The following is a 27907-nucleotide window of genomic DNA, read 5'->3' on the forward strand; positions in this document are numbered from 1 at the left end:
CAAATATGTTGTCTTAAGTAAAGTTAGAGGAAAATAAAACATTATTTAAAAAAATTGTATATACATTTGTATATACATTATCATACAGGGCTTGACATTAACGCTTGTCCCGTACAACCAAAGCTGGTGAAGAATCTCCCCCCCCCACCTTATTTGCTAACCACTAACCCCTAGGTTAGGGGGTTAGTGGTTATAGGGCAATAGGGGTTAGTAGTTAGGGGTTAGTGGCAAATAAGGTGGGGGAGGAATTCCATGCCCATGGGACAAATAAAATTTGGTTGGGCACTTTATAACATAAAAAAAATAAATAAAACATTTAAAAAAAATTCACCGATTTATTTTAAAGTTTACGACATTTAATATTCTTAATGTAATAATAACGAGAAACAGGCAATACCCATGTGCTGGTGAAAAACCCTTACACGTTTGTTTGTTTACGACTAAATAACTACTAACCCCTAAATAAACTAACAGTCTCTAGGCTCTAACACTTTCCACCAGTCCAATATGTACAAAAGAATTCTCCACTAAACTTGCACTCATATCTAATTTACGTTTTAGAACGCATTTGTTGTTTTAAACTTCACTTTGAACGCAATCTATTTAGAAATTTCAATCGAAAACAAAAAACAAATTCAAAGCAAAAAAAAAATTCAATTTTTGCGCTTCTTGAAAATCAACCAAGCGTTTCAAGTTTGAATAGTAACAAGAGAGCAAATCAAATATTTATTTCTTTTTTCCCCGCAAATAAAAGTACAAATTATAATGACAACTTAACAAAGTTTTAACTAAGTTTATAAAGACGCCGAAGAAGATTCGTTGTCGTAAATATTTATTGCGAGACATCTCACCGAAATAATGAAGCATGTCACAAAAGGCTAAACGTAAACCTAAACTTAACAAGTTCAAGTGTGGTAGTAACATACATGGTAACTCGTAAGCCGGCACGAGGTGTATGAAACAAAACACCTGTGTTCTAACGACTATCGTTGTCCCGCCACGCGAGGATAAACAGGTTACATACGTGGTAACTTGTAATCGGACACGAGGTGTATGAAACAAAACACCCGTGTTACAACGACTGTCGCTTTTCGCGGGGATAAATATTCATTCAAACAAAGCATTTTTTCAACAACGAAAATATTTTGTTTATTTAAAGAACGAAGAAAATCGCAAACTAAAAAATGCAAAGAAAAGAAATAAAACCAGTGTAGCTCGCCTCGGCGTAAAAAGAACAAACAAAGAAATATCTACACCCAGCGTTGTTCAGCGCAGGTCAGCGAAGATATTTCTTTGTTTGTTTATTTTTATAAAAACTTGTACAACTGCCACATAAAATAACAAACGAAGAAATTAAAATACTTCTAAAATAATTTTTGTTACTTTTATAATATTTCTATCTTGATATCTATGTTCCGGTAAGTACGTAATGAATCGAAATTATGACGTAATAGTTATGACGTGCCAAATGAAACAATCTTGTTTCGAATCGCAAAACTTTTTGTAACGTCATAATGGACGGAATAATCTGAGGGAAATGAAGCGGAACGAAAGATCACGTGACACAGTGAAGGGAAAATAGAACGAAACTGACTGTGACGTCACAAAAAATAATTCCGCTTTATTCGAAAGCGCTTGTGACGTCACCGCTTGGCTCTTTATCGCCACCAAGAGGTTAGAAAAGTCGCGATCGCGAAATTATCATGTGACGTACCAGCAGAGGTAGTGCGCGAGCAACGCGAGCACCCACGTCATTAATGATGACGTCATATACGATGATGAGCTGTCTTTATCGGTCGACGTCCACGTGGCAGCGGTCAAAGTTGAAAGTATGAGGTCAGAGGTTAAAGTAGGGCTACGGGAGTTAATCAAGCGTGACAATCGTTCCGCTTCACTGGAGCAAGCTTTCGTCTGTAATATTTATAATTATCGAATAAATTGTTTTTTTTATAAATATTTTTAAATTTAATTAATTTTCTTTATTTTTTCATTTTCTTAAAGGGAAGATAAGATTTTCAACATTTTTTTACTTTATTTTAACTATGTTTTAAAACTTTATATACTACTTAAATATATATCTAGTTTTTTCAAAAAACACTTTTACTTTTTTAATTAACTTTTTATTAACATTTTATTTTTATCTGGTAAAAATACCAATTTCCCACAGCACTGCCCGACACCGGACATGAGGTTCACCTGTAACAATGATGGTTTGTCGATGGTTGACAACGTCATAATGACCAAGTCACCCTCCGTGGTTAGTTGGCCATAGGTGGCGCACTCGAGCACGTTAAGATGACGACGTAATATCCACACGATGTCGCGCACGGTCACCGGGCCTGAAAATAAGGGGTGTGACGTCATAATTTGTGACGTAATGAATTTTGACGTTATATTTGTGACGCCATGGCAACAATCACATAAATAAAAGCATTTATTATTTATCGTCGCATAGCGGGGCAACGACAGTCGTTATTCTGTGCAACTCAATTCGGAATGATGGGCATTTTTACACGGAGCTAAAATAGTGTAGTTGTCCCACCCTATGGACGAATTACCCGTATTAGTATACAATACATGTGTCAATACTTCAGATAACTTTCACTTCAAATTTAACAAGTGGCTCGTTGGTCTAGGGGTATGATTCTCGCTTTGGGTGCGAGAGGTCTCGGGTTCAAATCCCGGACGAGCCCATTACTTTTAAGTTAAACATCTTTTTTACAACCCTTTTAAAATTACCTTTTTCAATGTTTTTTTTATAACTTTTTCTGGTATAATATTTATATTCTATTTTTATTATATTTTTCTTCCTTTATCGTCCATTTGGTAGTAAACAAAGAATATTAACAGAAATATATAACTGTGGTCCAGCAACTTTAAAAGACGTACGACCACAATAGTAGCAGTGTCGGGCTTCGAACCCGTACCTACCTTTCCATGAACGTTGTGGGATGGCCATTAGGTGGGGTGTGCTGACCAACACCCTCAGTAACCCCGCACATATGGGACAACATGAGCCAGGTGGGGTGACAGGTTTGCACCCAGGGTTGGATAATGCTGCGCACTTCACTCCTGCGCATGTGCTCAGTTCACCGTCTGGAAGGGAGTAAAGTAAACGTGAAAGAAGAGCAACGGAAAATATTGGTTCAAAAATAAATTTAAAAAAAACTTGAAATAGGGGTTAAGCGTGAAAGAAGGGCTACGAGAGATCTTAATTAAAAATTTAATTTGTAAAAAAAAATTAAACAAAAATAAATTCAAAAAATAAAAGTTTTGTTTAAATGGGATAACACGACTGTGCGCCGTGACATCATCGAATGACGTCATCAACACAACTTACCTGTTCCGTAGCTGATTGGTCGACAAGGTCCTACGTAATCGGGGAAAATCCCCGTCGCCATTGCAACGCATGAGCTGTTGTAAGTCACGTGGTCGTGACCGCAGACGCGACGACTTCCGTCCGATGGACATGCCGCCTGTGACGTCATAATAGGGACTGTTACGTCATAGGTTCATTTAAAGCCTAAGCTTAGTATCAACACAACAATTTTAACAAAACTGTAACTAACATGAATGTTATTTATCTACCGTTAGAACATAACATTCCATAACCGTGTTTATAACAATTAAAACCTATATTTTAGAATAGTGAAGATATGGTTAGTCAAGTAAATATTCTTTGTTTGTTACCAAATAGGTCGTTACAGGGAAATAAAAACACTCATCTTACCCTAGCCTACTATAAACAAACCTATTTCATGTGTTACGTCATAAGTAGTTATTATACTTACGTCACAATTCCCTTTATGTGAAATCTTCTTGAACCTTCGTGACCTCACAAGTTTACATATGTTGTCATACTGTTTATTGTTGACGTCACACACGGCATTGTTCTTCGACAAATAGTCGGAATTTGAAAAGAAATGTGATGACGACAGAATGTCCTGGAGTTTAACGACGTAATTAAAATATTGCATTTATTGTTAGAACCAGTACAAGTATACTCAAGCATAATTTTATTATATTTTCATGGTTTATTATTATCATAAAACTATATTGTTAATCAATTCATAAAAAAGTTGTTTTAATAATCAAAACTGATACAACTAAATTTATCATTTTATTTTCAATTTAGACAGAATATTATAAAAAACAACGTTTTGTTTGTTTAAATACAATACATTATTATATGTTTTATTTTCAGTTTTAAAAAAAGATGTAAAATAAACTTATCTAAACTTATATTATTAGCACTTTTTAATATTTTAATACATTTGTGACGTCACAATACCTGATAATCAAGTTGCCTTCGACGATGTTTGAAAGCTTTTCTACTCTGTGGTAAGATGGCGCTAGAGAGCAACCTTGGACATTGTTTGTTACGTGGAAGACATTCGTATTGTTGGCAACGGTTTGTACGGGTGAGACAGACACGCGGTGTCGCTATACACCTAAAAAAAATATAAATCGTGAAGCGTTCATATTTATCCATATTTGAACAAAATGTTTAAACCATAATAATATATATTAGCTAGTAGGGTGGGGGGAGACGGGACACCGTTAGCACATTATACTTAAATAAATATCCGGATCGTGTTTTAAACATTTAACAACGGTCTATGGGATTCGTGAGGATACGGTTTCATAATTCTTTGAATGATCTTTGTTTACTAACAAATGTGACGAGAAAATAGAACGAAAATGTGTCCCATCTTCCCCCACCCTACTATACTTGTGTTTTTCACGTTTATACTTGTAACATTCCTGCTTGAAAATCCCAAAACACGAGTCTAATATACATACTACATACAAATGATGCATTTATACGAGTATTATAAAAACTTTGAACCTGAAGCGCCAAAACATGTGCATAATATATAGTAGGGTGGGGAAATATGGGACACCTTTTCATTTAATTTCTCGCTTCCTTTGGTAGTAAATAAAGAACATTTAAAGAATTATAAAACCATATCATCACGATTTCTATGGACCATTGTTGGTTGTTTAAAATACAATCAGGATATTGTGTGCTAAAGCTGTCCCATCTTCCCCCGCTCTACTTTACAATACAAACGATGTATCACCTTTCTCTTGATGGGCATGGGTTGGAAATGCATGGGTCAAGTTGCGAACAAGCACCAGGTTGAATTTGGTGATGTGCCAAACCTAAACATCTAGCCACACATAAGCTTCTATATGTAACTCCATTAGATCCACACACTGGTGTGTAGTATGGCTTGCAGTTGCATGGAACACCTGAAGTGGATGGAACTTGGTTAACATGGCGGGGCAAAGACAGTCGTTATAACACGGGTGTTCTGTTTCATACACCTTGTGTCCGCTTACAAATTACAACGTATGTAACTTTGTCGGTGGTTGTTTTATCTATGGTTGACAACTTGGACAACCCATTAGTGACCACTGGGTTGGAGCAATGTCCGTTAAATGTCTTGCCCAAGAACACATACGCCCACAATGGTAGCAGCGACGAGCCTTGAAACCATAACTTTCGTGAGACAGTTACAAGCCCGAATGTTTACAACTATGACGTCACAAACCTGTAAAACGACGTTTGTCTTCCAGCGTGCTGTGTGACGTCATGCACTGACGTTTCGTACACGTCACGTTACCAGAGAAACAACTGCAGAAATTGCAATCGACGTAAAAACTCGTTCCGTGACCTATATGACGTCATAATAAAAGTTACGTTACAATTATGAATTATACGAATAATTTAAATGGTAGAAGAATAACAACTTTAAATGTGGCTGCAGTTTAGCAGGGAAATACAGTTTAGCAGAGAATTTTAAATTTTTTTAAATTATTTATTCTGTTACTACATTTGTAGAAACAAATAAATTTAAAGTTCGGTCACGGTAACGAAGATTACATTAATGAAAACAATAAGACGATGAAATAAAAGTCGTTGTTATGACACGATCCAACGTAGAGTATGGTGTACTACGTCACAATATTACGTCACAGCGACGTCACTAGCCACTCACTTTTAACCTGCCCCGCTAGTTTACAGCTTTGTCGTTTATCAGTACAAGGCAATGGTTCGCAGTATACCAGGTCACCGGAAGTGACGCATGTGCAAGACCGGAAGCAACCTTCGCCACGTGACCTGTCCTCGACACGCACCACTGAACCCACGGGTACGATGAACTCTGACCCGTGACCCATGCGGCAACCTGAGGGGGGTTGGTTAATTGAAGGTAGGGTCATAATAACATAAGCATTGCTTTAACAGGAACAGGTAATACAGCAGGTTGGGGGAAGATGGGACATTCCAATTTCTCGTTTCATTTAAGAGTAAAAAAATCATTTAAGGAATTATAAAACCGTATCATGACTCTCATGGACCGTTGTTTACTTGTTTAATTAAAACACGATCAAAATATTTGGATATTATGTGCTAAAGATGTCCCATCTTCCCCCACTCCATTATAATCGTATTTATATTCGCATGGCAACTTTATTAGTAACGGACCTCTGTGGGCGACGCTTGAAAAACTAGCTAAATGTAATGCGTCAATAATGTCGTGCGTGATGCGTTAGAAAGAAAGATTTCCAATGGCTTGCGTCATGCGTCATCCGTTAGAACAAACCTGGTAGACAGTGGTAGGTGGGACAACTCTCTGTGACGTCACAAGGCGATCTATTGATGACGCAAACTTCACCTTCAGGGCAAGGATTGGAAAGACATGGTTGAGTGACGTTTGACGTCATTTCCTTCACCACGTGACTTGGTCCTGACATAGAAACAAAATAATTTGAACAACCAGAAAATTAACATGATATGTGTTTAAACAAATCAAAAACAAGACGAAACAAGTAATTTATACTTTTTTAGACTTTGTATAAAAAAAGAACAATGAAACGAATACAAAACAATAACCAAATAAAAAAAACAAACACAAAAAAAAGAACAAGGAAAACAAACAAGGAAAAACAAGAGTAGAGCCATGCATAACGCACTTGTGTAGGTTGAAATAGATATGCAGTCTGTCTGTTGGTCGGCAGGGGACATGAGGTCGCATAACTCCGCTACCGTCATTCTGGCTGGAAATCGTGAGAAGTCGGCACATTTGTATAATAATTGTAAGCAATCAGATCTGAGAAGAAAATAAAAAATTTGTTGAATATGTGTTTGTGTAACTTGGTCCATCATCAGTGTAAAAGAGGTTACTATCCACCAAGTTACTGTCCGAAACATCTGCTGATCATGAGTTTAGTATCCAGACAGTAACTTGGTCCACCATCAGTGTAAAAGAGGTTACTATCCACCAAGTTACTGTCCGAAACATCTGCTGATCATGAGTTTAGTATCTAGACAGTAACTTGGCCCACCATTAGTGTAAAAGAGGTTACTATCCACCAAGTTACTGTCCGAAACATCTGCTGATCATGAGTTTAGTATCTAGACAGTAACTTGGCCCACCATTAGTGTAAAAGAGGTTACTATCCACCAAGTTACTGTCCGAAACATCTGCTGATCATGAGTTTAGTATCTAGACAGTAACTTGGTCCATCATCAGTGTAAAAGAGGTTACTATCCACCAAGTTACTGTCCGAAACATCTGCTGATCATGAGTTTAGTATCCAGACAGTAACTTGGTCCATCATCAGTGTAAAAGAGGTTACTATCCACCAAGTTACTGTCCGAAACATCTGCCGATCATGAGTTTAGTATCCGGACAGTAACTTGGTCTATCATCAGTGTGAAAGAGGTTACTATCCACCAAGTTACTGTCCGAAACATCTGCTGATCATGAGTTTAGTATCTAGACAGTAACTTGGCCCACCATTAGTGTAAAAGAGGTTACTATCCACCAAGTTACTGTCCGAAACATCTGCTGATCATGAGTTTAGTATCCAGACAGTAACTTGGCCCATCATCAGTGTAAAAGAGGTTACTATCCACCAAGTTACTGTCCGAAACATCTGCTGATCATGAGTTTAGTATCTAGACAGTAACTTGGTCCATCATCAGTGTAAAAGAGGTTACTATCCACCAAGTTACTGTCCGAAACATCTGCTGATCATGAGTTTAGTATCCAGACAGTAACTTGGTCCATCATCAGTGTAAAAAAGGTTACTATCCACCAAGTTACTGTCCGAAACATCTGCTGATCATGAGTTTAGTATTCAGACAGTAACTTGGCCTACCATCAGTGTAAAAGAGGTTACTATTCACCAAGTTACTGTCCTAACAATCCACCGAGTAATATGTACCTGCATATGATGCTCTCTCCAGTACGACGACTACATGGTTTAATCTGCAGAGCACAAGCCACAGCTTTCCATTGTTCTGGTTGGCAAGTTTTAATGTTGTGAACCGGGATCTCAGCAAACGGTGTGCGGATGACGCCGTCCGACCATAATCTGTAATATAATGTCAGTTGATACGCCATAATTGATATATATATATATGTCATAAGTCAGTTGATACGTCATAAAGAACTTGAGTGACTTATCCATGGTTGCCACTCCCATGCCCACAGTCGAGTTGCTAAAGCTATTGCAGTGTGTGGATAAGCAGACGTGACTTTTGGTTGTTTAGGTCATTTATATCCTCGTGGGTGGGAACTTGAGTGACTTAGCAGACATGGCGCACACATAGCAGCTACAGTGAGCCTTAAACCCGGTACCTCTTACCTGAAGTCGTCACTAGCGATCTCATCACTGAATGCGTTGCAACTTCGAAACAAAGATGTTGGTCTATTATTAAAGTTGCTGCAGAAACTTAAACCGCTACATCCCATCTGACACGGTTCACTTACTGTGGGGTTGTTAGAGGTCAAGGCTACTATATGTCAGATAACTAAAGGTCGAGGTTACTTTAGGTTAGGTAAAGCCATCATATTACTAAAATATGTCTTCTGTATGTCAGGTTATAAGTGTGACATGTCATGGGACCTGGGATTTAGACCAGAGTTGGCCCATTACCCCAACATTGTATATGTACATTCTATTCTATATGGATGAGGTCCTACAGTGAGGCATGCCATGGGACCTGGGATTTAGACCAGAGTTGGCCCATTACCCTAACATTGTATATGCACATTATATTCTATATGGGAAGATCCTACAGTGAAGCACGCAATGGGACCTGGGATTTAGACCAAGTTGGCCCATTACCCCACCATTGTATATGCACATTCTATTCTTAATGGGTGAGGTCCTACAGCGTGGCACGCCATGGGACCTCGGATTTAGACCAGAGTTGGCCCATTACCCCAACATTGTATATGCACATTCTATTCTTAATGGGTGAGGTCCTACAGCGTGGCACGCCATGGGACCTCGGATTTAGACCAGAGTTGGCCCATTACCCCAACATTGTATATGCACATTCTATTCTTAATGGGTGAGGTCCTACAGCGTGGCACGCATCACAACTAACCTTCGGCCAAACATTGGGTGAGCTTCGATTCCCGACTCCCATATTCGCATGTTGATTTAAATTGATCCCATTTCGTGACGTCAATCCAAGGCTCACTGTAGATCTGAATATTGTGTTTGTTTAAAATTCTGTTTGTTTTAAATTGTGTTTGTTTAAAATTGTGTTTGTTTTAAATTGTGTTTGTTTAAAATTGTGTTTGTTTTAAATTGTGTTTGTTTTAAATTGTGTTTGTTTAAAATTGTGTTTGTTTAAAATTCTGTTTGTTTTAAATTGTGTTTGTTTAAAATTGTGTTTGCTTTAAATTGTGTTTGTTTAAAATTGTGTTTGTTTAAAATTGTGTTTGTTTAAAATTGTGTTTGTTTAAAATTGTGTTTGTTTAAAATTGTGTTTGTTTAAAATTGTGTTTGTTTAAAATTGTGTTTGTTTAAAATTGTGTTTGTTTAAAATTGTGTTTGTTTTAAATTGTGTTTGTTTAAAATTGTGTTTGTTTTAAATTGTGTTTGTTTAAAATTATGTTTGTTTTAAATTGTGTTTGTTTAAAATTGTGTTTGTTTTAAATTGTGTTTGTTTAAAATTATGTTTGTTTAAAATTGTGTTTGTTTTTAATTGTGTTTGTTCTAAATTAAGTTTGGTACGTTGTATTTTTCTGTTTTTTTTCAGAATTTTTACGTTTGACAATTCTTCTTGTTGTAAAGTGTGTTTGTTTTGTTTTAAATTGTGTTTGTTAAATACCTTCAACTTTATTTCCCAACGTACCCAGCAGTGTTGCACAACGCAAACCACTCACCTTCTGACACAGTTGATCGCAAGTCTTGGAAACAGCCCTTGAGCAGCACTGAACCTCTCTCAAGAACACGCCCCCTGTACCGCCATCTAGCGGCTTGCTATCATGCATGAAACATTTCCACATCGGTTCGTGCGGCATCACAGGCCCACATGCAACGTCAAGCTTATCCGCCATCACTTGGTCGCTTGTCTCCGTGCGTAAGATGTGACGACACGACGCCTTACATCCTGGTTTTGTCGCGCGGTCGCAACAATGCATGCCTGTGACGTCATAGACGACAAAACGCGGTTAGAAAATACTGAAAGTAAAAAAACTATGCAGGCAATTGATCCGGCACAGTCACTATGGGTTGTCTAAATCGTAAGCCATCCAAAAAACAATCAACGAAACTTACATACGCTGTAACATGTAAGCTGGCACAAGGTGTATGAAACAGAACACCATAACGACTATCGTTACCCCGCCATGCGAGTATAAATAAGTTACATACGTGGTTACTGGTAAGCGAGCACGAGGTGTATGAAACAGAACACCCGTGTTATAACGACTATCGTTACCCCGCCATGCGAGGATAAATAAGTTACATACGCTGTAACTTGTAAGCTGGAACGAGGTGTATGAAACAGAACATCCGTGTTATAACGATTGTCGTTGCCCTGCCATGCGAAAATAAATAAGTTACATACGCTGTAACATGTAAGCTGGCACGAGGTGAATAAAACAGAACACCCGTGTTATAACGACTATCGTTGCCCCGCCATGCGAGGATAAATAAGTTACATACGTTTATCCCGATTAATTAAACTTACTTTCGTTGGAATTCTTCCGAAGTTCGATCGTAAAATTACGTAAACAAGAACCCATTGTTACGCCACATCGTGACGTCAATTGTGCTACGTCATCAGTAGTTGGACCTGACTCAGCACGGAATGCGTCATCACATTGATGACGACATAAGCTGCTCGCGTTGCTACGACGACCACAGCACCTAGTGGAGAAAATGTTTAATTTTATAAACTTAAGACGCCACCTAACGGTTTGGTTCAGTTAATCTTAACCACCACTAGATGTCATAAGTAACACGTGATGTCAAAACATATTTTGTTTAAAGTCAAACCTAACCAACTGGTTGCCACGTTAATGCGGCTGTACACAGTATCCGGAATCCGTCCGTTTTGTCTGCTTTGTCCGGATTTCGCTGCCGCATGCGGAACTCGGTAATGGGTTTGTATACTTCTTCGCAGGCGAATTCGCACGCCGGATACTGTGTACAGCCACCTTAAGGCCGAATATGTTGCATTTATTCATAACTTAAATAATCGAAACGCAGATCAAGGCTTGGTTTTTCAATGCCTGCATTGAAATAAACCTTTTCGGCTCCGGTATTAAAAAACTTGAAGTCAAGTTTTTGTTAACCAATAGTCTGTCATTACGAAACGCCAATGAAAAATTGCTAAATGCTAAAAAAATACTCAAAACGTCGATACAACATGCTTGGTAAAGCAAGGGTAAAGTAATAACTTACTGTTGTCTGCTTAGTTGTTTGAATATACAAGCGTCAAGCCCCTTCTCGTTACTTCGGCAGTGACTTGTGATGTCAGCTTTGGAACGGGCCTGTGACGTCATAATAGTTAATTAAACTTTTAGAATACTCAGTTTATTAGAATAATTTAGAATACCTATTTTTTAATAAGTAAATAAACGAATTTCGCAACGTCATCAGTTACATACAACGTGGTAAGCTTGCATTTGGATGTGACGTATTCATCTCTTCGAACGCGATAGCGAAGAAATTTATTAAAACAACGAAGAGAAGATAATTAGCAATAAAACGACCGTAGTTATAACATGCTACCACTCAAGTAAAAAAAAGTTAAAACTATTTCAATGATGTCACATAAAAACTTGGCTGCTAAATCCAGTGATTTATTTAAAGTTTTTAATCGAAGCGAAAATAAATTAAACGTGTGAGCGTGTCATGTTACATCCCCAACATAGTGGTCGCTCTTATGTTATCCGCAAACTGCAATAAATATGTTTGAGTTGTTTAAAATACATTTTGATTTCCGTTGAAACTGGGAGCGGAATTTACGGAATTAAACGCGGATTCCCAAAACAGGAAGAGTCGTAACTTTATCTTCCACGCAGTTGTCACCAAGGTTTAATTAAACGAATGTCAGTTGACACTAAAGAAGTATCTACACCCAGCGTTGTTCAGCGCAGGTCAGCGTAGATATTTCTTTGTCTGTTCTTTTAAGCGGCGTTTACACTACAGTGTAGCTCGCCTCGGTGTAAAAGGAACAAACAAAGAAATATCGACACTAAACAGCACACGGTAACTACAAAGCATTAACAACGTATATTCCTTACACGGGTGACGTCAATGAGGCGTAACGACACACAGTGGCGATTGTGACGTCATATGTCCATACATGAAAATGCATTATAACAATATACCCGATTGCCAACAGCGAAAACGACTCATTAAATATTTACTTTTTTTATGAAAATGATTTTTTTATAAAAAGTGTGAATACACGTTTTAAACCTTTGTTAAACAAATTGTTTAAGCAGTTATTGTTAAAAATATTTTTATATTTTTTTAGGATTTATATAAAATATCGAACGATTAATTCCCACCGTACCCAGGGTGCCCCCACCCCCAACAACCCCCATGGAAATAATACGGCTGGGAACTTTAGGTAGGGATGCAACCCGGCACCATGACTCCTCGATCCCGTGTTTACGAACAATGACTATTGTGACGTGATACGTCTATTGTTGACGTCACAAATGTTTAATAATGAATCAAGGTCACGACTTTTTAGATCAAAATTCGATTCGGAAATTTTATTTTAAACAGTTCGCAAGATTTTTTTACGAAATAAACGAATTTTAAAGATTTCTGAAATTCAAGTGTTTCGCATTTAACAAACATTATTATGACCAAATATGACGTTACAATTTGTTATTATGACGTAACAACGAGCACGTGTGTTGCGCGACAAAGCGTGGCAATGTTTTACATGCATGAGTGCACATGACGTCGCTTCTTTAATTTTAAATTAAAAATGGCGGATCACTATTGTGACGTCATCAAAAATCAAACGATTTTTGTTTCCTAATTTTCTAATCGTGTTTTTAACAATTTATAACGCTCTTTTAGAGTCGTGAGGATACGGTTTTCTATTTCTGCAAATATTCTTTGTTTACTATACGAAATGGAACGATTAATATATAATTTATTAAAAAATTAAAACGTTTTAGTTTTAGCGTTTTATAAAATAGTAAACCCGAATCGTTAAACATTTATATCGATATCAGGAATCGCTATAACTGTAGCAACATCGGGTGTTGTGTGACCGTTTACTTCAATTGCTCGTTTGAAAAATCGCTGATTTTATCGACAATTTCCCAACCGGGCCAAATTTGAAACGACTCCATTAAATAAACAGATAAGGGGACAATCAAAACACCCAATTTTAAACCAATTTCGAAACTTTTGATATCTTTAAATTTTCGACGAATTTGAAAATTGGCGTTTGTGTTGGTGTGTGTGACGTTACAGAGTATTATGTGACGTCATGAATTGTATGCCTAATTCAAAAAGCGCTGTTTCAAAATAACAATATATTGTTATTTAGGAAAAATGGTTTATTCACTTTTATCATCCCATTTGGAATACTAGTAAACAAAGAATATTTACCGAAATATAACCGTATATTCACGACACTAAAACAGCGTTGTTAATTGTTGAAAACACGATCAGGAACAATGATTATCTGTTATCTTAACCCACAGTGCTGTAAATATAAATATATGCGGGTGACATTACTTTAAATTATGACGTCTCAACGAAAGTTTTTAAAGCTGTTTTACTAAAACAATAAAAAATACGAAAAAAATCGGAATTTATCGGACCGCTTCGGAAAAGTTCGGATTCTGCGGCAACGAGAGACTCTCCCACTGTCATCCGCCTTTTTCTGAGTTTTTCACCCCTAACGTTGGGGTGTCGGATGACTCAGTCGTCGCGTGACCCCGGGGTTAATGACGTCACGGTAGATATGCAGCTTATGGGTTAAGTTACATAAGCATGTTTGCTTGAAGGGGTAAATAGCAAAACTTACCACGAATGGGCACGTAAACAAATAATGCAATAAATGGGCACGAATGTCTAAAGTGGGATATTAAATATATATATTTAATAGTTTTAACAACAAAATGTTTAAATTTGTGCTTCATTTAATATATTTAAAGATTTTTTGTTTGTAGGGATATTTTCTACATTTTTTAACTTCTGTTTTTTTGTCAATTTTTCGTAAAGTTTCGTAATTTTTTTTCAATTTTTTAAAACTTCGTTACTTTCGAAGCAAGCACTCAGCAATTGGTTGTTATTCAAATATTCGCTTCAATACCAACACATGTGGAGCCTACACACACAACTGTACTATATGGAGTGGCTAATGTTGATATACCTTAACCTCACAACGGTTCAAACTCACACTTCAAGAAAACGGTATGACGTAGCAGTGTTGCCCAAGAAAAATCAGTGTTGCCGTAATTTAAAAAAAATGAAAATAAATATCTTTTAAAAAGTGAGTTCAGACAAAATAATTTAAATGAAACTATTCGAACTTTTTGTGCTGTTTAAATTATTTTTTCTCTTCGTAAGCAAGCCTGCAACTAGTTCAAAACTACAGATTCTTACCTAATTGTTTTTACGGTTAAATAAATCGTTTTACTTTTTTAACTGTTTAATTTTTTTCCAATATTTTTTTAAGTTTTGTAAATAGCTCCCGAAACTACGCTCTGTTCCCGCGAGGATAAGTGTCGCATATTTGGCGGCGATCCAAACCACGTCTTGCAACGCAGGACAAACTACTTGGGAACTTTGAGTATTAGTGATCGGTTTACTGAAGCTATTATCCTCAAACGTGAGTGAGACAATTATAAAACAAAGTTTAAAATATGTTCAACAACCATCATCATTGCCCCGCCATGCGAGGATAAATAAGTTACATACGTGGTAACTTGTAAGCGGTCACGAGGTGTATGGAACAGAACACCCGTGTTATAACAACTGTCGTTGTCCCGCCATGAGAGGATAAATAAGTTACATACGTGGTAACTTGTAAGCGGTCATGAGGTGTATGAAGCAGAACACCCGCGTTATAACGACTGTTGTTGCCCCGTCATGCGAGGATAAATAAGTTACATACGTTGTAACTCGTAAGCATGAGGTGTATGAAGCAGAACACCCGCGTTATAACGACTGTCGTTGCCCCGTCATGCGAGGATAAATAAGTTACATACGTTGTAACTCGTAAGCATGAGGTGTATGAAGCAGAACACCCGCGTTATAACGACTGTTGTTGCCCCGCCATGCGAGGATAAATAAGTTACATACGTGGTAACTTGTAAGCGAGCACGAGGTGCATATGAAACTGAACACCCGTGTTATAACGACTGTCGTTGCCCCGCCATGCGAGGATAAATAAGTTACATATGTGGTAACTTGTAAGCTGGAACGAGGTGTATGAAACGAGGTGTATGAAAATTCATTATTCAAGGAATTTTCAAAAAATACCAAGACGAGCAAAAAACGAGGGGATTCCCCTGTTCTAGGAACCAAATTATTATTTTTACGTTTTCAAATTAAACCACCGTGTATGGGACTCGAACCCCTGGTTAACTATACGTCACATAACTTTATAAAGACCACTATGACGTAATAAAACTAACATGAAACTTTGTGGACAAAGTCGTAAAAAATGCGGACACGCGTCATTCAGACACCGGGTAAAGTCGTAAAATCGACGGAGAATCAACAGCGTAAAGGCCGCGGAAATGTCGGAAATCTCTGATGTAAATATTATTCGACCTACTTCGTTGTAAAGATATACGAGCTACGATTAAAACGACGTTTTGACATTTCGTTGATTTCCCAGACAATGTTACTTGTTACGTCATAATTGCATATTGTCGCCTTTTTAAAGTTTTTTGTTACGTATTCTTAAACATAAATATAGATAATATAACCCAAAGTGTACAAAGTAAAGTATTGACGTTAAAAGCTGTGGTAGGATGGGGTAAGATGAGACATAATTTCATGTTCCACTATTGTCTCAATAAACCAAGGATGTTTTTACAAATATACAACTCGCGACTGTAAACAGCGTTGTTAATTGATTGGGAAAGATGGGATTTTATGTGCTAACGGTATCCCATCTTACCCCAACCTACTATAAAGAATATATTAACGTATAGGAACATATAATGACGTCACACAGCATATAATAACGTCACACAATACATGATGACGTCACAGAATATATAATGACGTCACACAATATATAATGACGTCACACACCTGTAAGCAAGCACTCCTGCACTCATCAGTTGTCGAATATTCGCAACATTTTCTTCCAACCCAAACTCCCTCGGTTTCTGGAAATGAAACATTTATTTAAATTAATTTCAAACAACAACCATGGTATAACTCCAACTAATTCAAAGATTAAATTATTTTTTCATAATATTCAACAAAATTCGTGGTTTCAAATATTTTCAAAGAGAAATCTTTCAATGTTCGAAATTTTCATTTTTTAAACGTTTTCGCACGAATTTGTTTTTTTTGCGCGATGTTTATTGTTGTTTGATCGTTACGTCATAGTGGTTGTTATTGTTGTCACAAACAATGTAAAAGCGATCGCTACGATTTTTGTTTGCTTATTTTATTCTAAACAAAGTGTCATACTTGAATTAGAATTGTTTTCCTAACAAATAAACAAACAATCGGCATTATGACGTCATAATAAACTCATGGGAACCGCTGGAAATAGAAACAATATAAAATTAGCAAACAACCTATACAACATAGTAATTAGGGGTAAGATGGGATTTCTGGTCGTGTTTTAACAATTAACGATGCTTTTTTAGATACGTGAGGCTCTGGTTGGATAATTCTGTAAATATACGTTTGTTGCCACCAAATGGGACGATAAAAATGAATAAAAACATGAACCATCTTACCCCAACCTATTACAATTTAATATTGTGAAAGGCAAACGTTTTGAGTCGAAATATCACGCGGGGGGTGGGGGGTAAAAGATTTGGAATCGGAAGGCGGCCCTTCGACTCTCTTGTTTGTCATGCGTGAAATTCTTTATGTCGTAACAAGACACACTGTGAGCTCACAATCCCACGACACGAATTAGCATTGTGACGTAATAAAGAAACAGCGGGGTATATTGTAAGGGCCTTAACTTTTATTTCCATTAAAAGTTTAACAATAAATATTTAAACATAAATGGCTCGTTTGTCTGCTAGGTGTAGCGACCATGCTTATTTTCTTCCAATAAATGTAAATATAGTAGGGTGGGGGAAGATGGGACACCTTTTCACTCAATTTTCTTGTCGAATTTTGAAGTAAACAGAAAACATAAAGAAATATAAAACTGCGTCCTCACAACTCCTATAGACCGTTGTTATTTGTTTAAAACACGATCAAGATGTTTGAATATTATGTCCTATCTCCCCCCGCAGCACTATATATTATTTAAGTTAAGCGAGTTTTAACAACTTCTGTATCGTCGCTATATGTTGACTGACTTTCCGTTATTTTTCAATTCCTAAATTTTCACGACCGTAAACGAAGAGTCAAAAAGTTATAAAATAAAAACAAAGTGATAATTCATATGTTTTAACTTGGTGTAAAATACAACTAATAGTTACCGGTTATGACGTAGATTATGACGTAGAACAACAGTCTGTATGACGTCACATTAGCAACCATAGCACACGGTATGCATCTAACGTATTGGGGTTGTATATAAACTAACTATGTCCTTTGGGAATGAACATAAACAAAGTAAAGGTTAGGCTACCGATCTTACAGTGTTGCCGGGCAATAAATTAATTAGTACAGAAACCGAGGTGAGCACTGCAACTGGGAATCTAAGGTTTTTGATTCGGAAACACTGCTGGATAGGCATCACTGGCTAAATACCTCGGGAGACCTTATGGAAGTTGCTTCCAAACTGTAGCTAAGGGTCCACGTTTATAACACAGCTGTTTCTAATGTTTAAAATAACTATATTTACATTCGTGTTTGGAATATAAACAAATTAAAGATTTCTTTGTTTGTTCTTTTTACACCGAGGCGAGCTACACTGTAGTGTAAACGCCGCTTAAAAGAACAAACAAAGAAATATCTACGCTGACCTGCGGTGTACCAGCTACCTATAACCTGACAGACATCTAAGTTGTAGCGATCATCAATTGACCAATCGCTCTTAACTTCAAACGCTACGCTGTCGTCGCTGGTCCCTCTCATTGTTACGTCATAATCAAATCACTGTCACCAGTTAAACAGTTAACTACATCACTGCTACAATGCTACATAGTATTTTACACAGCAGCAAAACCACTACTATATGCACTGCTTTAATGTGGAGCAACAACAGATTTATATCAAAATTAATGAACCTCGTGGCCGCCAAAGCCGGACACATATGTTATATGTATGCTAATCTCAACCAATGCTGCAGATGTGCGTGCCAACGTAACAATGCCCTGATTAATTACTCATAAATACTTTTCAAATGAAATAATGGCTATTATGACGTCACGCAAGACTGAATGCTACTGCTGAAACAGCTTTACAGTGAAATCGAAGCGAAACTTTTTCTTTTCACGACTTGACGCCTAAATTACCTAATTTCCCGGCTGTACTAACAAATGTTCGCAGTTAATTTTCGCACTTTAAACGAAACACCGCACAAACATTGCCTCTCAACCAAACAACATGTCACCGTTCACAAACATAGTACAGACTGACTGGCGGGCTGTACAGTTAATCCAGGTTTAACTGAAAGCTTCGATCCCTGAGGACCTTCGGTACCGTTGTTTAGTTTACACCCGCATGTTTACAGCACTGCCTGTACCCACATATTCATACACGTATAAACTCCGCGTATTTCGCGACCGACCGCGCAGGTGCGACTAGCTTCTGTGTTGTCATAATGATCGAATTGTGACGCGTTGAAAACACAATCGCGCCAATTGAAAGGCGCTAAAAAAGCGTTTTCGCGATTCTAAATTTGATTCCGAATTTCTCACCAGCGAGTTTTGCACATTCTGTGCCACCGTATTGTGACGTCACAGATACAACACAAACAACATTGAAGCACTGGCGCCGGATATAAGGTGTCCTAGCCATTGTTACGTCACAATGATATAACACGCCATAACACAGGTGATAAACCGTGCTTTGTTCGCGAAGAAAAATAATTTGTTTTTGTTCCTTTTGTTCTGAAGCTCATTGTTTGGAAGTGCGGCTCGACAGCGAGCATATAGAGAAAACGTGGCGTTTTATTTCCGGCGGAAATTTATGGAAATAATAGAAACATAGACGTTGAATGCAATTTAACTTATTTATCCTGGCATACCGGGGCAATGACAGTCGTTATAACACGGGTGTTCTGTTTTATACACCTCGTGTCCGCTTAGGAGTTACCACGTATGTAACTTATTTATCCTTGCATGGCGGGGCAACGACCGTCGTTATAACACGGGTTTTTTGTTTCATACACCTCGTGCCTGCTTACAAGTTACCACGTATGTAACTTTGTAGGTTGGAAAATTGGAAAAAAATTGTTTGATCCGGAAACACTGGTAAAATATTGGCGGGCAACACCTCCGAACGGAATTAAAGTTTGACATGAGCGGAGATGACGTCAAATCCGGTATGAGACGTCACAATAGTGTTTGTGAGGTAACAATGCAAGCGAGCCATTAGCGTTTAAGTTGTCTATGGTCGGTTAAATATGAAAAGGGTCCCACACCTCGTACAGTGGGTCCCATTCACAAATACATACAACGTGTGTGAGGCGTTCAGTAGCGGCGGGCGGAACAATACGGAACCCGATTTTAATCTTCGCGGATGAATATGTTATGCCGTTACAACATTAAAGATCGTGGAGTAAGAATGCAGATTTAGTGTTTTGAAAAATATGGATAGAATATACCTATGTAGGTGGCCAAAACTCAATACCCGCGGTCGAGGTGTTGGGGCTATTGCAGTGGGTAAGTATATAGGAACTTTATCTGCTAAAACTTAACTTACGATTACATTTATACAAATACAAAATATATGTTCCTTAAGCGAGCCTTGAACCTCCACCCTTCTACAACATTGCACAGCGCATCCGCCACCTGCGCAAACGGATAACGCGTATAACGGAAACGATTGACGCATCGCGCTAACGAGTATTAATAAAACTGAACAATAGATTGAAACAGGTGTGATAATCGACCAGGTGTTCGTAATAATGGGAGATTATGACGTAACACATAGGTTTATACGTAACAATACAATCTTCCAGAGTTTACCAATTGCCTAATATTTTCTATTCTACCAAAACAGAGTAAACGCATTCACAAATAGACAAACGAAATTGGTTAAAACAGAAACTAATTTTGCCCTGCCTTTAAATTCGTATATACTTCTCTAAACACCAACTAAAAATCTGTAAAATAAAATCCGCTAGGTGGTAATCTTGAGCATTTCTTTCAAAAAATGGTAAACTATCATAAAAAATCTACGCTGACCTGCGCTGAACAACGCTGGGTGTAGATATTTCTTTGTTTGTTCTTTTACCTTGCACTAACAACACAGCACCTTAACACCTCACTACTGCGGCATACACGCTAAGTTGAATTATGACAAAATAATAAAAGTTTTCGCCAATTTTTGAGCTTGCCTTCATTCATGGCAACTGGCGCGTAATAATGGTCGCCCATACAACATCAAACGGTGTGTAAATAAACAAAACTACTCCAAGGAACCCAGAGGTTTCGTGACGTCATCGCGTGACGTCACCCAAGGCCAACCAATTAACGATAGCGATCTTTAGGTTTAACATCCACGCATTATGACTGACGATCATTTCAACATTTTTTACCCATAGCGTGTTTTAACGACTGTCGTTTTGCTGCTAATTTCCTTCTTTTCGTTGTTTTAATTGATTTGATCTTCGCAATCGTATTCGAAAAGATAAAAAAACTGTGTTATCTACGTTTGGTTGTCGCGTCATAATAAACAATGACGTAACAATGAGACGACTGGTAGGTGGTGACGTCATTATACGGTTAAGACGTTGGGGGGTAACTGGGTTCAAGTCGCAGTGTTGGCGCTTTTATTCAAGCTTTTTTCGAACGATATGAACATAGTAGTAATAGTTTAAAATATATTGTTCGATAATTATGTTTTCTCGTCTTTTAAGTTATTTGACATACCACGTTTGTCTGTTTAAAAGCATTATTTACAACGTTCTAGTCGATTACATATGGATAATAGGCTAATTCGAGGCAAAGCAAAAAAAATGGAGTTTAGACCAGAGTTGACCTATTACCGCAAACAGCCAGGTTGCTAAAGAGTGGACCCCACCAAATGTTAAACCATCTTAAACTTTTCCCATATGTTAGGTTGAGTTATCTACATAACAACGTACAAGGAAAAACAAGTTTACCAATTCCAACGAAATAAGGTCAAACTTTTCACCGAAATCCCCAAAATAAATAAACACATTAACGTTTCAGACACTTAAACTTGATCTAACCCTGATTAGCTGTTACGTCATTTTTAGGGATTATGACGTCATTATAACACACGTCAAACGTCGGAGTAACTATGTCATGATATCACTTTATTTGTTCCTTTTTTATACGAATGCGAAATACGCTGTGGTGCAAAAGAATAATTTTAAAAGAATGAATAGTTTTCAGATACACAGAGTTCAAATATTTATTGCTCCGCAGCACCGTCTAACGGCTGATAACATTTCGCTCCAACGCAGCTACTTTGACCCAGCATGTCAAAATAAGCATCCATTATTTATAAAATTAAGCATTTATTAACTAAAAAATCGCTATATTTACTATATAAATTTAAAAACCTTTTTATGTTTTAATTTAAAAAAAAATTTTTTAAGCAAATTGAAAGTATCATATTTTCCTTTTTGAGTTTTAAATTATTATTACGTAATCAAATGAAATTATTAGAAAACAAATATATTTTATGACTTATACCCTGCTGTAAAAGTGTTTTATTTTCGAACCCTGTGTTGGGTGGGGGCAACGGAAAGTCAGTTCCTTGGTGGTTTGGGTGGCGGCTTCTACACCGGAAAACACGATGTGTTTAGATCGATTTATATTTAACTTCTAATTGTTATTGAGGGTACGTGTGTGTCTGGTGTATATGAAGACACCCATGTTATAACTTGACAGTGAGCATGAGGTGTATGAATACACCATGTGTGTCTGGTGTATATGAAGACACCCATGTTATAACTTGACAGTGAGCATGAGGTGTATGAATACACCATGTGTGTCTGGTGTATAATAAAACACCCATGTTATAACTCGACAGTGAGCATGAGGTGTATGAATACACCATGTGTGTCTGGTGTATAAGAAGACACCCATGTTACAACTCGACAGCGAGCATGAGGTGTATAAATACACCATGTGTGTCTGGTGTATAAGAAGACACCCATGTTATAACTCGACAGTGAGCATGAGGTGTATGAATACACCATGTGTGTCTGGTGTATAAGAAGACACCCATGTTACAACTCGACAGCGAGCATGAGGTGTATAAATACACCATGTGTGTCTGGTGTATAAGAAGACACCCATGTTATAACTCGACAGTGAGCATGAGGTGTATGAATACACCATGTGTGTCTGGTGTATAAGAAGACACCCATGTTACAACTCGACAGCGAGCATGAGGTGTATAAATACACCATGTGTGTCTGGTGTATAAGAAGACACCCATGTTACAACTCGAAAGCGAGGATGAGGTGTATAAATACACCATGTGTGTCTGGTGTATAGGAAGACACCCATGTTATAACTCAACAGTGAGCATGAGATGTATGAATACAGCATGTGTGTCTGGTGTATAAGAAGAAACCCATGTTATAACTTGACAGTGAGCAGGAGGTGTATGAATACACCATGTGTGTCTGGTGTATAAGAAGACACTCATGTTACAACTCGACAGCGAGCATGAGGTGTATAAATACACCATGTGTGTCTGGTGTATAGGAAGACACCCATGTTATAACTCGACAGTGAGCATGAGGTGTATAAATACACCATGTGTGTCTGATGTATAAGAAGAAACCCATGTTACAACTCGACAGCGAGCATGAGGTGTATAAATACACCATGTGTGTCTGATGTATAAGAAGAAACCCGGTAACATCACGACCAAGTTATTTATCATGGACTTACTGAATATTGACACATGTTGTGTTTACATATTAAACAAGTCCTTGCCTTGGGCGAACGAGTTAATCGTCTTAAGATAATCGACTCATGGTTACGGTATCAACCATGATAAAGTGTAGACTTTATTTTCAGTTTAAACATTGTGGGTCAAATGGTTGAGGTTCAAGGCTTACTGCGGCTACTTCAGAGAAGTTTTAGGAAAAGTTCTGTATGCTTGCTTATCCACACACTGCAATAGCTTCAGCAACTCGACGGTGGGCATGGGAGTGGCAACCATGGTAAAGTCATTCAAGTTCCCACCCACGAGAATATAAATGACCAAACTAACCAAAAGTCATGTCTGCTTATCCACACACTGCAATAGCTTCAGCAACTCGACTGTGGGCATGGGAGTGGCAACCATGGATAAGTCACTCAAGTTCCCACCCATGAGGTTATAGTAAAACGTCACACAGGAGTATAGTGCAAAAGCTCGATAACTGACACGTGTATCTTCCATGTTAACATAATCAATCCACACCATTCAATTTAGTTGGTTACACAGCGTAGCTCGCCTCGGTGTAAAAAAAAACAAACAAAGAAATATCTACACCCAGCGTTGTTCAGCGCAGGCCAGCGTAGATATTTCTTTGTTTGTTCTTTATACATCGAGTGTAGCAACACAAGCATCCAAGCATGGCAGGGGAAGCTTCGCGTAAAGGTTGATTGGCATCGTTTGCTTCGCATTAGGTTTGTATGGTAGGGTGGGGAAGGACAACAAACAAATTAAACCTAAATTCCATCTCACGGTTCTATGAGTGCCGGTGGACCGTGCGGATGAATATGAACGCTTAATTCCCTATTTCCCGACGCGCAAGTATTGTTTGGATATTATATAGGGTGTGACGTAAGAATCAAATATTATGACGTCGTAATTAGACTTTCCGCCGACGAAGCGACAATGGCAGGTATTGTTACGTCACAGATGATGGGACATGACAACACGATTCGCGGAAAACGTGAAAAATTGTCGTGGATTGTTTGTAATAAAGGGGTAGCGATGTTTTATTGTCATGTTAACAATGATTGTTCATTGTAAAGAACTACCCACTTTGTTACGTCATAATACCTAAACAGAGACATTCTTATTTCGCTCTTTTTTTTATACCGACTTGAATAAATTTCGTGCCCATTAGTCCAACAAATTCGGGGTAAATTACGGGACCCGTAGAACACATGGGACCATAGATTTGGGACCCAAATATAAGCAAAACAAATTCTATTCAAGTTTTTTTGGAAACATGATGGCTATCGTTGAGTTGTTTCTTCGATTCATTACATTTGAAACACCCAACCTCCATACAACTGTCATCTATATTATTGACACGTCATGGGCACAACCCCACGGTCACGCTTGACTGGTTGCAACGTCATAATAACGGCGTTAATGTCCCCCCTGGCTCGCTAAACGATTTTGGGGGTTCGTAAAAAATGTAGTTTTTGAATATGACAAACCACCGATCGTCGCTAATGGGTTGGCCAAGTTGACTTGGGTGCTTTCAAATATGCGGGTAATGGCGACTCGACAGCGAGCATGAGGTGTATGAAGCTACCATGTATGGTGTGCAACACCCGTGTATTAAACCCCTTGGTTTCCCACCCGAGGATAAACATGAAAGTATCTTAACTCGACAGTGAGCATAAGGTGCATGAATCGCCCGTAAAAGTTCGACACTGAACAGTAGGTTACAAAATTATCTTAACAAAAAACAAGTTTCTTGTAAACCGCACAAGGCAAACAATTGTGATGATAAACATACAATACAAAACAACAAGAAGAACAAGAACAAGCTTACCGTTCTGTTGGTTGATACAACTCCAGAAATGCCTCTGGAAATAAAAATCATCAAATAAATAGCTAGATAAATATTTTGGGTAATGTATTGATTTATAAGAGGGGACAGAGTACATGAGGTAAATATAAATATATATTTGTCCCTCTTCTGTAAAAACACTGATAAAGTCTTGCCATATGGCAGACGTAATAGCATGGATACCATTAAATTAATCTTTTATACCGAAAGAGATAATTTATATATTAACTATATGCCGGGTACCAAGAGAAAGTCGAATATTTAAAATAAACGCTGGAAAGTTCGCAGTGATGACAGAAACATCGGTAAAATTAATCGTGTCGTTTATTCTTACGAGACACTTGTTTTTGTAGCAATATTGTTACGTAACAAAGCCCCATTGTTGTCATTCCGCTGTCGTTCAATTGTTTGGTAATAATAGCTAACAAACGACACGAAAAATCGTCTGTCGCAAAACTTTTGCTTCGGTTGTTTCGTTTAAAAGAACAAACAAAGAAATATCTACGCTGAACAACGGTGGGTGTAGATATTTCTTTGTTTGTTTTTTTTACAGAAAAGTATTATTATATAAAACTTCACTATGATAATTGTTAAACAATATTCTAGGATGAGGCAATCGTGTGTTAACAACTTGGTAACTTATTTTTCCTCACGTGGCTGGAAAACGACAATCAATATAACACGGTTGTTCTGTTTCTACACCTCGTGCTCGCTTACGAGTTACCACGTATGTAACTTATTTATCCTCACATGGCGGGGTAACGACAGTCATTATAACACGAGTGTTCTGTTTCTACACCTCGTGCTCGCTTACAAGTTACCACGTATGCAACTTATTTATCCTCACATGGCGAGACAACGACAGTCATTATAACACGGGTGTTCTGTTTCTACACCTCGTGCCCGCTTACAAGTTACCACGTATGTAACTTATTTATCCTCGCATGGCGGGGCAACGACAGTCGTTATAACACGGGTGTTTTGTTTCCTACACCTCGTGTCCGCTTACAAGTTACCACGTATGTAACTTTGCGAGATTTAGACAAGCCATAACGGCCAGATTACGTTCGGGTTAAACGAGCTTATATATATATGTGTGTGTGTGTATATGTATATGTGTTTGTGTGTGCTGGATGATTGAAAATAAATGAACCAGTCGGCTACATTATATTAACGAGTTTATTTGTACTGATGTTGGTTTTAACAGCCGCGCTTTATTTATCACTTTTACTCGAGTGGTTTTCACCCATGGCGTGTTTTAACGATTGTCGTTTTGCTGCTAATTTCCTTTCTTTGTTGTTTTAATTAATTTTTTCTTCGCTATCGTATTCGAAGAGGTAAATAAATTATGTTTAGAAAATCCATTTTGGGTAAAATTTCCTTGGTTTAATAAATGGCGAAAGTTGTTTAAATATCAGCTGGTTCCGCGGTATTTAAAATGCAATAACCTGTGCTCAAGTATCATCAAAAGCTGTACAAATACAGCACAGTAATCATGGTACAACAGCAGTGGTCATGCTACAGCATCTTGAGCATTGTGTAATCACATGGCGTATTATGACATCACAAGAGGCCTTAATACGTGATAAAGGCCAAAAAGCCGCGCTTTGATTTAAAATTTTGGCACGTGTTAGAATGGTTTTAGGTTACATTCGCCAGGGTTTAAATATGAATTGATTTAATTACGTAGTAGTTCGTTGAAAGCTATTTATACGCGCGTGTGTATAATATAACAGCGGGGAAAATATATTTATGCGTAAATTTACGCAAACTAACGAACAAAAATTTTAACAACTTAAGTTAATGATTGATTTTATCAAATTGTTGGTATAAACATTTTAATAAAACATAGGTACAAAAATGAATTAAGATTTAGGGCGTAAAATTATTTACAAATAAAATTCACTGGAAGTCGCTAAAACTTGGGCGTTTATGTTTCAGGAAACCGAAAGTTTGAATGCCTAAGGTTTATTTGAGTGTGAATGCTTTTATTGTAACCATCTAATATGAATGTACTTACACACCGATCCCATTAAATATTTATACAGACAAGTAACGGTAATTAGGAGTTATGTACAAACGTTTTAATATTTAGTTTTACCACTTTAGCGTGGTTTTATTGACTGTCGTTTTTCTGCTAAATAACTTTTTTTGTTGTTTTAATCAATCGGTTTGTTACTGCATTCGAAGAGATAAATAAAATATAACAATGTTTAACAAATTTTATTTGATCTCTTCGGTTACGTTTACAAATAAACATTTATATAAAAAAATGAAAACACGGGAAGTAGCTGCAAAACAACAGTCGTTATAACACGCTCAAACTGTTAAAATTTCCACTCGCTGGCGTGACTACAACATTTATTGTCTCAAATAAAATTAACTTATAAAGTATTACAGTAGAATAAATACAATGCATAACGTTATCTTACCAGCATCCTATCAGACTTAGGGCAATGCATGGGAAGATACATGTGTAGTTGTTTCACGAAGTGTTTGTCCGTAGAATGGTAGATCTGTGAAACAATTTAAGTTGCACTGTATGTCACTTTATTGCTA

The 27907-nt window shown here is 37.5% G+C and overlaps 1 protein-coding gene and 1 non-coding gene across 4 annotated transcripts in view; one reads left to right on the top strand and one right to left on the bottom strand.

The window, feature by feature from the left end:
* Positions 1–1123: 1123 nt before the first annotated feature.
* The window catches only part of LOC149725597 (reversion-inducing cysteine-rich protein with Kazal motifs-like), a 28033-nt gene continuing 1249 nt past the window's right edge, over positions 1124–27907 (bottom strand). Inside the window, exons 3-22 of one of the 3 annotated variants that reach the window (XM_089891276.1) lie at positions 27781–27864; positions 25331–25364; positions 16567–16643; positions 11722–11810; positions 11006–11184; positions 10197–10456; positions 9410–9512; positions 8662–8785; positions 8239–8388; positions 6982–7118; positions 6612–6755; positions 6006–6194; positions 5559–5681; positions 5085–5256; positions 4292–4451; positions 3792–3944; positions 3341–3476; positions 2932–3096; positions 2197–2339; positions 1124–1911 (exon numbers count right to left, since the gene is read on the bottom strand). In XM_089891276.1, coding sequence (XP_089747402.1) covers positions 1702–1911; positions 2197–2339; positions 2932–3096; positions 3341–3476; positions 3792–3944; positions 4292–4451; positions 5085–5256; positions 5559–5681; positions 6006–6194; positions 6612–6755; positions 6982–7118; positions 8239–8388; positions 8662–8785; positions 9410–9512; positions 10197–10456; positions 11006–11184; positions 11722–11810; positions 16567–16643; positions 25331–25364; positions 27781–27864 — 2832 coding nt within the window. In that variant the 3' untranslated portion in view covers positions 1124–1701. Of the gene's footprint in view, positions 1912–2196; positions 2340–2931; positions 3097–3340; positions 3477–3791; positions 3945–4291; positions 4452–5084; positions 5257–5558; positions 5682–6005; positions 6195–6611; positions 6756–6981; positions 7119–8238; positions 8389–8661; positions 8786–9409; positions 9513–10196; positions 10457–11005; positions 11185–11721; positions 11811–16566; positions 16644–17930; positions 18615–25330; positions 25365–27780; positions 27865–27907 lie in introns of those variants that run through there. The other 2 variants (XM_089891278.1, XM_089891277.1) reach the window with 2 other exon arrangements.
* Positions 2622–2693, top strand: Trnap-ugg (transfer RNA proline (anticodon UGG)). Its single transcript has one exon. It is a non-coding gene; the product is annotated as a tRNA-Pro (tRNA).

The sequence above is a fragment of the Ciona robusta genome, chromosome 13, assembly GCF_009617815.1.
Source record: "Ciona robusta chromosome 13, ASM961781v2".
Classification (NCBI taxonomy): Eukaryota; Metazoa; Chordata; class Ascidiacea; order Phlebobranchia; family Cionidae; genus Ciona; species Ciona robusta.